This window comes from Thunnus thynnus, chromosome 7 (genome assembly GCF_963924715.1).
Source record: "Thunnus thynnus chromosome 7, fThuThy2.1, whole genome shotgun sequence".
Classification (NCBI taxonomy): Eukaryota; Metazoa; Chordata; class Actinopteri; order Scombriformes; family Scombridae; genus Thunnus; species Thunnus thynnus.
In genome coordinates this window covers 18,444,787-18,460,642 of record NC_089523.1, presented here as the reverse complement: position 1 = coordinate 18,460,642, position 15,856 = coordinate 18,444,787, and the positions used below count along the sequence as shown (strand labels likewise).

Below are 15,856 nucleotides of genomic sequence, written 5' to 3'. Positions count from 1 at the left end.
TGTTTTGTCCACAATGGCTTAATACCTTTGACCATGAATATATTAACTAGTAGGTAGTTAACAAGGAATAGCAAAGATTGATATGTTGCAAGTGCGTGGTTGTCCACTGTCACAAGCTGATCTAGCTGTGTTGTGGTATTTATACATTATGAGCAGCTGCGCCAGCAAGAAGTAGACACAGTTTAACGGTGAACTGGATTACTGCATTGATTTCTACTTATGTTGTACAATAATATGGTCTCAAATCCTGTATGGACTTTTTTCACATTGAAAATCTATGTGAATAGTGTGTGTTGGTGTCAGTATGTGTCTAAGACTTATATGAGTGTATTGTTAACATTTAAATGAAAAGGGGCAAAAATAGGGCATCCACAAGTACAGCTATTATAGACATTATCTTCCTGTTTTCAACATCTGTCGTCACTACCATCACACATAGACACTCTCAGGCAAACGTCACCAGTTAAAAGGGAAACTACTAGTTAATCCACATTACCAATACTCTGACTCCTCCATAATCAGTCCATTTCCAATCCAATATTCTTCTCTTATGAGTTCCAACAAATTTACTGCATCCTCTAGTAATGTGAATTATGGTTGTAATGACCAGTATTTGATTATTAAGTGGTTATCATCGTGCTATGTTGACTTTTCACCCAGGCCCACACAGAGTTATTACACTGTTGCAGTTACAGTTGGCAGTGATGCATTTTACACAACACTCATGAAATATGTTGTGTGATTGACGACATGGTCCCATTTTGGTAAAGGTGGAAAGCTTTATAGTCTCTATGCAGCAAAACTGCTGCAGTGTTGTCTAAGTATTCCTTCTGGTTGTGAGTGAAGCTGGCCTTGAGTTGTCTGCAGTGAATCCTTTTACCTACCAAATGTAAGCACTGAGTGACTGGCCAGATTCAATGTTGTTTATTTATAGAATGTAAATGAGGAGCTTAGGAAGACTCTGCTCACACCTGTATGTCACTTTGGCAGGCACACACCAACTCTCACCATACTCAGGTCCCATTTCACTCTTTTTCACACACTATCTCGATCACATCCATCACTTATCCCATTCTTTGCATCAGTCAGTCCCAGTCTCCCATTATCACCACTATTATTATTTATCATCAGTCTTTATTATGCATCAAGGTGGGGAGTACTCACTTTTGCATCAAATTCAACAATTAGCTACATACGAATGAAAAGTTGACAAGTCAAAATGAGTAGGCCGTTCTGTGGTTTAGCCTGGATCTTCTTTGTGTCTTTTAAGGTTATTAATTTTTCTGCAGTTATCTTAGTCAAGAGAAACCTGGCTAGAAGGAAAAAATAGACAGTGAGATAGAAAAGGAGAGGGAGATGCAGAGAGGAAAAGAAACAGGCAATGCCTCGGGGTTGGTGGTGTTGGAGGGGGGGGTGGAGTCAGGGCATTAGCTGGGGGTTCTTATGTGCAAGGGGAGTTGGGGTCTATCACCCAGCCCTGTGATGTTGATGCTTGTGGACACTCTCTACAGTCCTCCCCTCTTAGCCAAGAGAGCTTCAGGGCCCAAACATTACTTTCACTTCACAAAAGACAGGATCACAACAACAGATAAAAAAGAGGACAAGGGAAGAGAGCTGTCTGGCTAAAGTGTCATGTAGGGTTGGGCAATGTTCTCTATAGTCAGATCGTCCTATCATCACCCTGTGACACCCTTGTCACTAAAATGAGAATGGACTATATCTCTCGCTCGCTCTCTCCAGGAGCGAACACAGCCACGATAGGATAACAAATACAGTCTATTATGTTGTTGTTGTTATCATTACTCAACTATGAAGACCAGAACACTGGGCAGTCTTCTGGGCAGGGTGAAGCAGCCTATGGCCACAATTCCCAGCAGCGAGCAAATTCAGAAATCACAAGTTATTGATAGTGATGACAAGTCATTAGGATGGTGGAGAGAGAATGGAAGCCACTTTCCTTTACTGGCAAACGTAGAAAATAGAAAACAGGCTAGAAAATACCCGTGTGTCCCCGCAACCAGCACCCCAGCAGAGCGCATGTTCAGTGTAGCTGGCAACATCGTTACTTTCCACCACAATAATTCTCAAACCAGAGAGAGTAAACCAGTGTGTTTTCTTGGCTAAAAATCTGTAGGCATACAGATCGCTGGCCTGCCTGGCAGCATAAATTGAAAATTGTGATCTTATATTGTTTCTGGCCTTATGTTTATTTTAACGGTACGATCAGCCTGGCACCTCAGCCTGTCCATTTCATTACAGAAAAGGACATAATTTATTTCTGTAGCCCTACAGTAGGCCTAAGACAAAATATTTTTACTATCCATCGTCTGCTTACAATAAGGTATTTGATTGCACTTTAACAACTAATCTGATTGGCCTAGTTTATTTGCAATATTTGTGTTATATATATATATATATATTACATTACATTAGGCTGACATTGTTAGTAGGCTTTTATAGTCTGTTATTTTTCATAATAATAATTTTATTATTAGTAGTAGTAGTTGTAGCAGTAGAACATTTATTTGTGTTATTAAATAATTTAAATCTCTTTAGCAGTTTTTAAATTATTATTGACGTTAGAATTTAATTTGTATTGATGACTTTGAATAATTAGCTTGAGCATGGCTCAGCGTTTGACGGAGCTTTGAAATAATCAAACCTTTTATATGGCTTGATGAGATTATTTTATTTAAGTATTTAAACATTCCAAAAATTCTATTAAATAGCAACGCCTCCTCTATTCAAGCAATCGCTCCCTTTTAAAAGTCTGTGTGTCTGTGCTTGGTGTGACAGTATCATAGCGTCATGTTCTGTTTAGCATTATTATCTTTTATATCACAATTCAAATCATATCTTTAACGTTAACTACTCTTATGGAGTGCTGAGCAAAGTTTTGGTGAGCTCTGAGCGGGCATATGGAGAACGGAGATGCAGGGTGGAAAAGAGACCACAAACTGGTTTGTAATTAAGGATTTAAAATTAATCACTCGAGCTGATCACCGGGGATCATTACAGCGGGCGGACATGCCGCTCCACCAGGAACATGCACAGTAGGGCACAGATTTTAGAGATTTTTTATAACATCTAAGTTCTGATAGTAAGTTAGTTAAAATTGCCTTAATATCGGCTTAGGAAAAAACAATCATCAAACACCCCTTCAATCGTTGATACTTGATCCGATCACCAATCAGCATAAGCCTAGTATCATGTCCTCACATGTCCATGTAAAGTTTTTGTAGCCATGAAGTAGGTTGTGCCTTCGAGCTAACTGTGGCACTTATGAAGCTATTATATTCTTCAGACAGCACAGTGGCTAAGAGACATGATGGTGGACATTTATCTTTATTTCTCTATTTTTACTGGGAGAGTTTAAAAAAGACAGTGACTGCTGACAAATTCTTTATCTCATTGATACAGTTACTGTAGTACATACGGTATGTTGAAGTGTTTGTGAGTTTGCATGTACGTCTGCTCCGTCTTTCTCTGATACAGAAGGACGTAGTTGACATTAGAAAGCAGTTTCTCTGCTGATTTAATATAATTCATGTGGCATGTTGAGGCTCCCCATCCCCAGGTCTCAGAATGGGGACGCTCTAATTGAATGTTGTCTCTGTGTGCTAGTAGAGGCTGTATTGTAGAGATACCACCAGCAACCTGCTGCTGCACTGTGATTAATCTTACACTGCTTGTTTCTGTTGATTCAGGGGTGACTAGACAGGCTGAAACACAGTTGCACTTTCTCAAAAAGAACCGCTGTCAGACACCAAGTTCTGTCACCAACCTGGAGGCATGCTGAGTGGAAGACACTGTTGTCTGAAAATGCAGAAATGCTTTGATAGTAGAAAAACAGTGGAGAAAAAAGGAAGGCGAGTAGGAGAAAGTGCAGGGATGAACTGTAAACTTTGGTGTAGATATTTTTGTTGTTCCTTGAAAGTCCCAATGACAGGCTTTTTACCCTTGTGATGAATCAGTCAGTATATTAAGTATTGTCTCACATTCAACAAGCCAGATGTTTTTATTGAGTGTTGACCAATTGATGAAAGGACTTACAACTGTGGAAAGAATGCAGTGTGGTTTTACTACAGGTTGCATCACCTTAAATGTTATCATAGGTCATCTTGTAACACCCATTAATATGTCTTTGAGGTCATTGCAGGATACCAAATTAGACACAGAAAGTTAGTGATTCCAGGTGTCCATGTTTCCCTGCCAGACACATCAACGCACACTGTCAACAGGTAACTCGATTAACAGAAAAATGTTCCCCCTAACCAACCTGAACTAAAAAACGGACTAAAAAGAAAATAATACATTTTCAGAAAAGTTGCTCCTCAATCAGAGAAGTTCTCAGGTTTTTGTGGCAGGGCTTTTGACCAGCTGTGGTGTGGACAGTGTAGCATGTTGAACCACCTCCTTTCCTTTCTCAGTGCTGGAGGACAGCAGACAGCATAGCGTGAAGAAATGTCTATCCCCCAGCCCTCATGTCAGGAATCCTGATGAGGTTTATTGGGGCAGAAAGGGCACAGTTTTCCCCCTGAGGCTGTAGCTTGAGCTCCAGAGCTACTGCTCTTGTCTCTCTAACACACACCACACCTCTCTCTCACTGTCTCTGTCTCATACACTCACTTAATGCTCTCTCTCTTGAACTCTTTGTCTCTTCTATCAATGAACACATTGATACATGGAGAATCTGCTGATGTCATGGTGATGATATCAGGCTAGATTATAATACAGAAGGTAGTTCAAAGAAGGAGTATTACTGCGTGGGTGTAGACTGCTTCTTTCTCAGTGGCTGGGAGTGGAAAGCTGTGACGTCAGGTTGGCTGTGTGTTTGTGTGTGCACCCACATTGTGTGACTCAGGTATAAAGATGAGATAAGCAGTGTGTGTTCTCTCCCGTTGGCAGTTTGCAGGCATGCATCAGGCTGTTCAAGAGACTGTATCATTACACCATTGAGATAGAATCACAGACTCTTTTTAAAGAGGTGGCATGAATGGCTGCCTGGCTGGCAGGTTGAATAGGAAATATTGTAAGCTCCATAGGGTACTTGGCAGGCCACTGGCATGACTCAGCAGCACAGAACACTGCTGAGGAGATTGTGCTGTCACCACAGAGCTCCATACCGGTACTGCCAAGTTTTCCAGTGTGATCTAACATCTGAGGATGTTAGTGCTGCAGTGTGCACCTCCTGGAATGGAACACACCTCAGTCTGATCTCCGCAGCCTGAGGGCAACTCCCAAAATTGTCCAATCCTCTCCTAGTTTCAGACAGGCCCCACCTCCTCCAGCTTTAACAACACCTGAGAGCTGTGTTGCTGGTTCTGGTAGGAAACTACACATTACAGCAGCGACTCAATATATCATGTTATAATTTAGCAGGATTGTCTGATACATTTTTATTTATCTAGCCTACTCCCCCTACTTTGCTCCTTAACTTTGGAACATAGGATTGAGGAAGTAATCTCTCCATTTGTGCTAAATTTGATTCTAGGAGGAACTGAGAATAACCTGAAGTGCTTCCTCTGAATCTTGCACGAGTTGGTCTAGTTCCTTATTGTTCACTGTTTTCCTTCCTCTTCATTTTGGGAGACCCTTTCACAGAATTAGCTGTGTGTCGAAGTCTTGCTCCCTTAGGGCTGTCCGTCCCTCCCTCCTCCACTACTTTTTCTCTCTCTCCATGGTTTGGTCTGGTCCCTGCCTCTTTTGCTGCCACTGTTGCTGCAGTTGACCCAGCTCTGCCACAGTTTTCCATCAAAACACCAAACCTCAATGGAGCATTCAAGCCCAGGCCCGCTGCAGTCCCTCCCAACCCTCCCGTCCCACCCTGCTCTGACTCTGCCTTCTTTCTCCCTTTCACTCTCCCTGCAAATTTAATGGCCCTGTCCAGGAAGAGGTCCTAGTTCAGACTTGAAGACTTATTTAGCTGGATCTGAAGAATTAAATGAGCCAAGGAAAATTGATTCTTAAACACAATATGTATGTTTTGAGACACAAACACTGTCTTTTGGGGGACTTGTGTTTTGGTATGTTGTCTGAAGCATTTCTTTTAGATCTTCAGAACATCTCGGGTCATAAGTAGAAGAGCTGTGATTGTCTGTCTCACTCTAGTAGGAAGATTGAAACTTTTTTTTTTAATATATGACCAAGAAAACTATTTTTTCAAGTGCTGCAGCAGAGCAAAGTGGAACTGTGATCTCAGCCTCCTCATGATTCAGTTTTGTTTACTGATCTATCTTGACGGTCACAATTATTAAGGCCTTTACATTACATAGTGATATTAATGATTAAATTCTTGCAGAACTTAAATGTTACACTCACTACTGTTCACATTCACAGCATTAGTGTGTATTTTCTCTGTTATGTCAAACAACAAATCATATATTATTCTCTATTGTCACAGTAGAGTATTTAAAAATCATCAGGGCATAGAACAATGAACTACTGTTGTCTACAGGACAGATAATTCACTGCCAGTGTGGAACCATTATGATACTACTCTAGAGATTTACTGTGGAAGACATGTAGTTATGTGTGCTATGACTGTGTGTCAGTGATGCTTGTCAGTGGAAAATTGAGAGAAGTGTTGCCCTGGTATTGAGACCCTTTAATAAGACCAGTCAACCTTGCAGTAACGGAAGTCTGCATTGATCTAGATACAGGGCTACTGTAGCAAACATTTCTAAAAGGATGCACTGCTCTTTTTTCTTGGCTTGTTCTCTCACAATTTGCATATTGAAACTATGCTGTTTCCTTTCCTTATGGCAACCACTACTGTATATACAATACCAGTCAAAGTTTGGACACATTTTCTCGTTCAAGTAAATGGGAAGGTGTGTTCAAACTTTTAACTGGTACTGTATATTATTACTATGGAAGCACTACTGACTTAGGACAAACTGAGCTAAGGTATATTACTCACTATGCAGCCTGCTAAGCTATTTAGTAGCCTACATAACTATGACAGCTCCTTATTTTTAATAGTAAATCTTTGGGTTTAGAATGCATTCAGTTCTTAACATGTATCGCATAAGTAAGTGTTAGTTAAATGCATTTAAAAAGTGCTGTTTTTTATGTATACAGAGCAGAGCAAAAAGATAAACAACACGTGTTATAATTGAGAAAAAAAGCAAAAAAGAGTGTTAATGAGAGGCTTGTAAGCCTACCTGTTCATTTGTCTTGCCAATGCATAAATCAGGCATAATGACCTTGTTATTTAGCTGCTTCGCTAACATACAGGCTAGGTGCTGCAGAGTCTTGTCATGGGAATTAAGTCTGTGGTATTTGCAAGTGACTCAAAATGTGGTTAATGTGTCACATCTGTTAATTCCTCATTTTCCACCAAATGAAACTTTCGTCTCCATGTTGAAAGTAACATCTCTTTTTTCACTTTGTGAATTCAAAATAGATGTCATTTCTGTTTTGTATACCTCTGAGAAGGCATTCAATCTAATCAGTTATAGAAAGCTTAACAGATAGGAGAAATTGCCAGAAGAGACTTACTGTTAAATAACTTAATGTGTAATTATGTTATTATGAGGACACTCACTAACCAAAATGAATGACCAATGCTATAAAGATGAATCATATCAAATAGCAGCACGTTTCACCTCCCTGTATATTGGATGTGTTTGTCAGTTTCAACTTATAACCCCTCACCCCTGTCTTTTTTGTCCATCCATGTAGTAAGCAGGTTTAACGTAATGAAATGGCCCTGTAGGAGTTTTATTCAGTGTCATGTGTTGCTTTTAAAAATGTGTATATCACACAGCTGATTGCCAGACAACTTTTACATTTTTACTTGTACACAATTACAGTTTCTTTTGAATGCCTTTGGTAGCACTCTCTGCCTCTGATTGTTTTTTTTTTTTTCTTTCTTCTATGCCTCCAAAGTTGTGATGGGGTTTCTTCTCATCTTTCAGACAGGTCATTATTAGCACTGCTGTGCTGTGTTGTGTTGTGTAGTTGTGCCGTGATCCTGGGTCAATGTTTTTCATTTTTTCAATTTTTCTCCCACACTCATTTTTTTCTGGTTCAGACAGAAAATCAACGTGACAGCAGCACTCTCATTCGCCTAGGTGGAAAGTTGTCCTTAGAGAGAATAGAGAAAGTTTTATTATAGCCTGCATTTATTTTTATATTGACATTGGAAAAATGGTTGTCAACAAGAGCATCCAGACCTTGAAAATGGTTTACAGTGATCCAGATCTGGTTGCCAGGCACAAGCCCTGGAGTGGTTTGTGTGTTTTCACCAACTTCTACCAGAGGCCTGGGAGGTTCAGGATTCTGTGCAGCAGGATACTTTTGGTTTCCCATTTAGACATAATATCCATAATTTAAAGTCCCCCTCCAGTCAAAAATATGTTTTTCTTCTTGTTCCTACAGTTGGATGTTTGAGCTTCACTGTGCAGAATAATGTATGTGCAGAGTTTGACACTAGAAGGCTGTTTTTACATTCATCTGCTGAAAGTGGAAAGTTTCTCTGTGCTCATTGAAAATCCAATTTTAAGGGATTGGCCCACAAGCATGATTTGTGACATTACAACTAGTTTTGGAAACCATTCTTGGTTCAATTGAAGAAGCCTCCAGTGCTCATACTCTGAGAATTGACTTTTTAAGAGACATGTTGTGTCCAACAGTTAAACTTCTGAAATGAATATATTTTCATATTTATAGTTTCTAGAGTTTTCAATGAGGGAGAAGAATAAGATGACATTTTAAGGATTTAAACAAGAAAATTGGACTTTTTTGTGGAAAAACCATATCAGACACAAATTATTATTCAAAGTAAAGTATTTTATACCCCTTTTCCATAAGTTAACACAGTTCCCTGGGGTCTTAGTAAAATGTATCTGACATGCTTTAGACAAAGTACCACAAGGATCAACCCCTGCAGCAGCCTTCTCATCCTATCTAAACAGCACAACAGGTTTGAGCGCCTGTCCCGCCCACGTCACCCCCCCTCTTCTGCGGGGTGTGCCGGCTACCATGGCGACTGAAACATGGAGAAACATGGCTGCCAGAGAAAACATAGCGGTGCCCATGAGTGGTGCAGCAGACACACCAAACACCTCGCATTACACATGCGAGTTTGACCGCAGGATCATTTGTGTTTATTCGCCCTAAACAGCCAGCGAGCAACGGCAGGCACCGACTAGTCCCCAACCAGCGCGGTAATGTTACTAAAGCTCGGCCTGAATTAACCCAAAATAAACTTTGCTGTAATTTATTTGCAATAAACAGGTCAAATGGATGCCAAAATAACTACATCATGATGCCCATTTGTAAAAAGTCTGAATTCATGCTTGTCAGGTCTGTCCGCATAACAACTAACAAACATTTAAAATGTTTGTCTTCTGAATAGAGTTCAGATCGATCAGGGCTATTACAGCATTGTAGCTGCTGCATCCACACTCAAAATAACGTCATCTAAAGGCATAAATACAGCAGCAACATTACACTTTAAAATTATATAAACTCACCATCATTTAAGATGTTTATTATTGATGACAGCACCTGAGGTGGTGTGTGACTCTGGTGTTAGCTCCGGCAAGGTTGAGAAGCGAGTTTGAAGATAAATCCACTTAATCCCAAAAGTTTAAAAAATAAACTGCTCTCATCAGTAAACTGCTCCGGATCAGAGCAGAATCAGGTGTTTATTCCCCCTGAAGATGAGGCAGCAGCAGCAGCAGCAACGCAGGACTCTCCGGCTCTGCTCCCTGGCTTTCTCCTCCAGAGCTGGCCTGCACTCAACAGCCGTCTATCATTCAGGATCAGTGGTAACAGTGATGTTGTGATTAGTGATGTCTCTACTCTAGGATATTTTTTTCATATCAATTGATATTGATATATATTATGACATGAATCAAGTTAATATTCCGATCCATTACTTTCATTAGCTTCTCAAATCATACCTTTTGCAATAAATCAAAAAGCAACAGCATGTATGACTGTGTTTCTTTTTGTCTTTTTGTCGTATGGTGTAACGCTAGAAAACGCCAACAGGCCAGTTTATTGCTGGGGTTTTCTCTGAGCAGCTCCCTGCTCGTTCCAGGGGACGGGTTTACTTGTGGTTGTGACTGTGACTGTGAGCGCTTGCTTTTTGCGTGCTCTGTTGCATGACAATGTTTCGGGTGATGAAATAAGTTTGTTTTATTTTTTTGACAAACGTATTCGGCAGAGTTTACAATATAAGCTCCACTCTGTTCCAGAGTCGTACTTTAAGTAGCCATTGTACCGCCACCACCGTGTTTTCACCTTGTCTATCTACAGTATCTCCTTTGTTGAAGGTTGTTGTGGCCGCTGAGCTGTCGCTGTCTTCATCAACACTAGAAGTTTCCTCTAAAGGAGCATTAATTGCTTTCATGACTCTCTTGTATAATCAAAACAGTAGCATGTGGTTTGCTCAGCCAAGTCAACCAACTGCTGTGGGCGTGGGCTGTTCATTCTTAAAATACTGCCATATGACTGGTTACAAATAGCTTTGTTCCTGTGATTTGCTGTTGTGCTCTGTCAGGCAATGTCTCCTATTGACAGTTATGTCAACGTTTCTAATTTTCTTATTGTTTAAATTTTATATCGCGGTGAGTTTATATATCATTTCTATCACCCAGCCATACTCTCCTCTTGTTTCTAGACATTTCTGTGATTTCTTCCTACATTGTTTCTATTGTCCCACTCCTCAGCCCTCCAGTGTGTATCAGATAGGCTATTTCAAATGAGTCGTGTTTTTTTTTTCCAATTATTTGCCCTTCTGGATGCTCTCTCTGCTGTGACCATATGAGTCTTACCCATGGATAGTCAGGATGTAGTTACTGTATGATATGAATGCTACAATAATTCCCTTTTAATTGTTTTAACTTGTACAAAACTCAGTTCAAACGTCTTGTAGACCTGCAGTATAATTTCTAAGGACATGACTCATAAGTCTAGTTCAGCACAGACATTATAGACAGCCTGATGCATCATCCATCCTGTTAGAACTGGGTTTGACTGTCATTTCATTTATTCCTGTATGATCAACCAAGAACAACATCTGCCTACTCAGTTTTGCCATCATGAGGCTTGTACTTATCCATGTCCCAGTTCAGCATATGTGTGTTTATGTGCTGACTTTTCCATCTCTCCGATTCAGAGGTTTCAAGGGAGTGGGCGACTTAAAGCTAGTTTTTTTTTTTTTCTGCTGGAGGCTCTGGAACTTATTACAGTCAGCGGCATTTTCATAAACGGGCCATTCAGCTTCCCCGGCATGGCACTGAATGGGACACACTGTCGCCAGGAGAAAGAGAGTTAATGTGGGCTAGTTAGTCGTGAGACGTCCCCATTATGAAGACTGGTGTTCTGAAATGTTTAGTTACTCGTGCTACTCTTTTGTATTATATTACTGTGTGCATTTAGAGTTTAAAGAATCCCACTAAAACTTACAGCCTGTCTCCTTTTATCTTTGTCTAGTTAACGTTTCTTCAAGCATTTTATGAAGCATACTGTATTCAAGGCTTATTTAGCTAATTTTACAGTCTTGCAGCTTTAAAATTACCGTTGTCTCGCCTTGCAAAGTCTCAGAAAAAAGAGATGTGGGCTTGACAATAAAGTTTAAAAAGGTATTTATGTTTCAGCACAATAAAATAATAAAACTGAGTCCAAATTTAGACTTTATGGTAACTATGTAACAATATAACTTTGAACTAAGTGAAAGTGTTTTTTCATACTACATGAAGACAAATGGCAAAACATGACTCTCCCTGACTGTAGAAAAATGAGCTATGCTGACTGTGCAGACCCCACCAGGAGTAATATAGAGTTGAGGGGCCACCCAGATGATTGGCACAAACTTCACGAGTGTTCAGGAGATTTCATTTCAATGAAAATTGCACTATAAATAAAAATTATTATTAATATTACCCTTTAAATTACTTTGGAATAGTTTCTCTTTCAGTCCCTCATTTACTTATAGTAAAGCTATAATTTAATTTTGACTATTTTTAAGAACAGATTGCGTCTGTTAACCATTTGTGAGTATTGTAAGTCAGAGTGAGGAGGAAGACATTTAGCGTTCATTACAACTCTTTATCTTCGGTCTAAGCTGAGTCCATACACTGTATATTAAAGATGAGATTAAACACTTACTGCGAGAATTAACAGTACACTATCTCCTCATATCCAATTTTTTTTATCTATTCTGATGTGTCTGCCCAACAGTAAGTCAATTCGCATACAGTATATGTAATTTCCAGGAAAATATCCCCTTTTCCAATATGGTGCTGTCTATCCCTAAATTATTTTATCTCTACATCACTCTGTGGCACTAATCGGTCTCAGGGCAGGCTGCCTCGAAAGAAACAGGCCATGGATGTGATTAGGATATGATTATTACAGTCAAGTCGTGATGTCTGTGAAGAACTAAATAGAGGCGCACACACACACACACACACACACAGCTGAGATCTGAGAGGCGGAGGACATTTGACCTGGAAAAGGCTTTAATCTGCGGCTGAAGAACTCTGATGTTTGATCAGGATTATCATGTTTACTGCTATATGGGTCTCAGGAGAAGCTGTCAGCCAGGCATCTTTTTTTTCTCTCTTCGGATAGTCATAAACAGCTCCGCTTTTTTTTTATTTATTTTTTTTTTTACTTTATCATATTAATAGTTTTGTCGTGTCATTGCTTTACTGATGATCATTCTTGTTTTATCCCACAGGTTTCCCAAGAAAGCAAACAGGTAAGAGTCTTTATTTTCTCATATTTTATTGTAGAGACATATTCGTGCTTATGGGCGGGTAATCCTGTGGCCACAAACACACATACACCAGTGGTTTACATACACAGAGCTGCAGATGAAGGAAATGAGGCAGGTTTTACTAGGCCTGGTGTGCTGCAACACAGAAGTCTTCAGAGTTTGGACCAAACATACCCTCCCCACCCCCCCTCCTCTAACTCATGTACACACACATATATACACACACAGTGAGGGACAAAGGGGTCCCTCTTCTAAGGGCGGCCCATCACTGCCTTTCACTGTGAACAGAACAGTGGCCTTTCACAGTTGGGGCCGGTATAGGCAGAGGCAGCCATACATAGCCTAGCGAGGTTCAAGCCGGAGTCTGGCCTTGTGGCACCTCCTCTGAGGACTGTCCTTTCTCTGGCCCTGCTCTCTGGGCACTCAGCAGAGCGGCTCCACATCCTCTCTGGCTGTCACATTATACAGTAGACACACTCAGCGTGATTCATACACTAGGAGGTCCTCTTGCCACATTATTCTCGATACTGAAGTGAACAATTGCTGGTTCTGTGTGTTGCTCTAATTCCTCCTGAACCTTCACTGGCTTGCAGCTTGTGGTGGGCATACAGGGAAGTAGTACAACAAGACGCATGCATTACAATGACATTGCCTGTAAAAAATGCTACATATAAAAGACTACAGTGTTGTATGTGAAAGCACATGCTGGATAACTGCCAGTTTTGACACTTATTTGCAGTGAGATTACCTGTTTCTCATCGGTGTTCCTCTTTCTGTAGAACCAGCAGCATTCTCAGTAAAGACCACCCCCCGGACAAGAAACCCAAAAGTGACAAAACCTCACTTCCCTCCAATGAGTTTGACCCTACAGGTAACTTCCCACTTTCATTCTCAGGGTCTTGTTCTGTTTTTATTCTTTTGCTCACACTTTTTTATTCTCAATCACTCTTTTTTCCCATCCTGTCCCTCTTTCTCTGTATGCATCACTTTATCTGATTGCCTCATACTTTTCTGTCTGTCCCACTCACCCATTTCTTCTTCCTCTCTCTGTCTCTCTCTCTCTGTCTCTCTCTCTCTCTCTCTGTCTCTCTCTAACACACCTGCAAACACTGAAAGAATTGTGCTGATGATGGTTTGCATAAGGCATGCTGGGATGGTGAAAGTCGGTGTGTGTATCTTGTTCTATGCTTTGTGCTCTCTTTGAAAACTCGACATTCATTTTTTACTTGTGTGGTCTGATCTAAGATGGGTGTTATCGCTGAAACATGGCAACTTATTTTAAATGTGTGTGTTAGAATCATCTGTCTTTTTGAAATAATTCAACTAATGGACAGTATTATATGTGTTTATTGTCTAAGTCATAGCTGCAATATATTAACTGTTTGCTTTACATGCTGCAGATTTTAAGCCAATAAACACAGAAAGACCACAGGACCTTGGAATCTGAAGCTGCATGTTTAATGTTCACATGGTTCTTGCAGTTTTACATAAGTCAGTGCACTGTGGGTTTTTTATGCGTATAAGTTTTTGGGTGGTCTCAATGCATACTTGAAGGGCACAAGAAGCCTCTAAGTCTGTTATACACTCCAGTTTCAAGTTTATTGCAGGGTGAGATTGTTAAGGTTCAGATACAGACTAGTTTGATATGGTGACACTCCTTGTGCTATTTGTCAGCAATCCAGGAAGTATGATTTGAGATATGACCAAAGCTTCTGTATTCAAAACAACACAGAAAATCCTCTGCACCACATGGTGGCTTATCTCTGTATGATGCAACAAAACATAGACAAGATTATCTGAGAGGTTACGCAAGACATGCACGCTGTTGTCTGTAGGTGTGTAGCACCACACTAAAAATCTTTTTCCATGTATTTTTCTTTGGAATAATGCAGTGATTAAACCAAATTACACAGTATACACAGAGAAGCAAAGGCTGCTTTATTACACTGAAATCTACATCTTTACATCCTCCTTAGATTACTTTTTCTAGACATGATTCATGTTTGAATTTCTGATCTTTTGCATGCCTGCATGGTGTTAGTTTGTAAGTCTGTTTGTCCTTTTTTTGGTTATCTGCTAGTTGCATGAACTCTAACAATCTTTTCTCAGATTATCTCCTGGTTGCACTTTCTGACTTAATTTCAAAGTGGTTTGGGTTTATTAGGGATGGGCACGAGCTGTCAGATACTTTGGAAATAGATGTTAAAACAGACTTCTTAGATTCACACTCTCAAATGAATGGGTTAAGTGCAGCCATTCATTCATTCATCCATCCATACCTTAAAATTACTGGACATTTTTAAGAATTGTTTAGGCTACTTATTTTGATTGATTGGACCAAGACTGGTTCTTCCCATGTTATTAGCTGTCATCTATTTTTAGCGTCATCTCCTTTACCACAACTTGTAAACCACCTTTTTGTATGGGCAGACAAACCTCTAATTGCATTGAGTACAGCTGCAGTTGCATCAGCTGTATATTTAATTTCAAATGGAATATGTTTGAGCCCTAATATCAACACTCAGTTGCAGTGTTCAAGTGTCCAGTTAGGTATGGACATTTTAATAATAATCCAGTATTTGGTAATGCTTAATGTTACAGATCCTTTCATTTTATACTAATTTAATGGAAATTTTAATTTAATTTTTTAGTAATTTGTAGGTACTTGACAGTTAATTTTTAGGACATATTTCATTTTTTTTAAATAAGTATCTATCTTAAAATATAAAATGCTCTTAAACGGCTTATTTTATGAGGCTCATATAATATTTTTAATGCAGGATACAAAGTTTGAAAATGGGTCCCTCCTTAATGAAGTCATGTTGAACTGGTAGAGTATATATGTACCAATAGGAGCATAGGTGTTTTTAAAAAGTAACACCTGGACATGTTCCTCTATCTTGCACATTTCCAATCCTGACCTATAGGCTGTGTTTAAATTATAACTAATTTCAACGACAAACCAGGTAGTTCATTTTTAGTGACTGCGCTCCTGCCTGTCCAAACCATTATGTTTTATTAATTACCTATTTGTTCATTTAATTTTTCTTCTCCCATGATTGTTTCTCCCTCATGATTTTCTCTTTCCTGTTTTGTGTTTCCTTTCCTTGTGTTGGT

General features: G+C 39.7%; 1 protein-coding gene across 4 annotated transcripts in view; it reads left to right on the top strand.

Moving 5' to 3' along the window:
- Positions 1 to 15,856, top strand: part of arhgef12a (Rho guanine nucleotide exchange factor (GEF) 12a) — a 40,207-nt gene that overhangs the window by 4,976 nt on the left and 19,375 nt on the right. For all 4 annotated transcript variants that reach the window (XM_067594702.1, XM_067594701.1, XM_067594703.1 and 1 more), the window contains 2 exons: positions 12,701 to 12,721; positions 13,519 to 13,610. In XM_067594702.1, the coding sequence (XP_067450803.1) occupies positions 12,701 to 12,721; positions 13,519 to 13,610 (113 nt within the window). The remainder of the gene's footprint in view (positions 1 to 12,700; positions 12,722 to 13,518; positions 13,611 to 15,856) is intronic.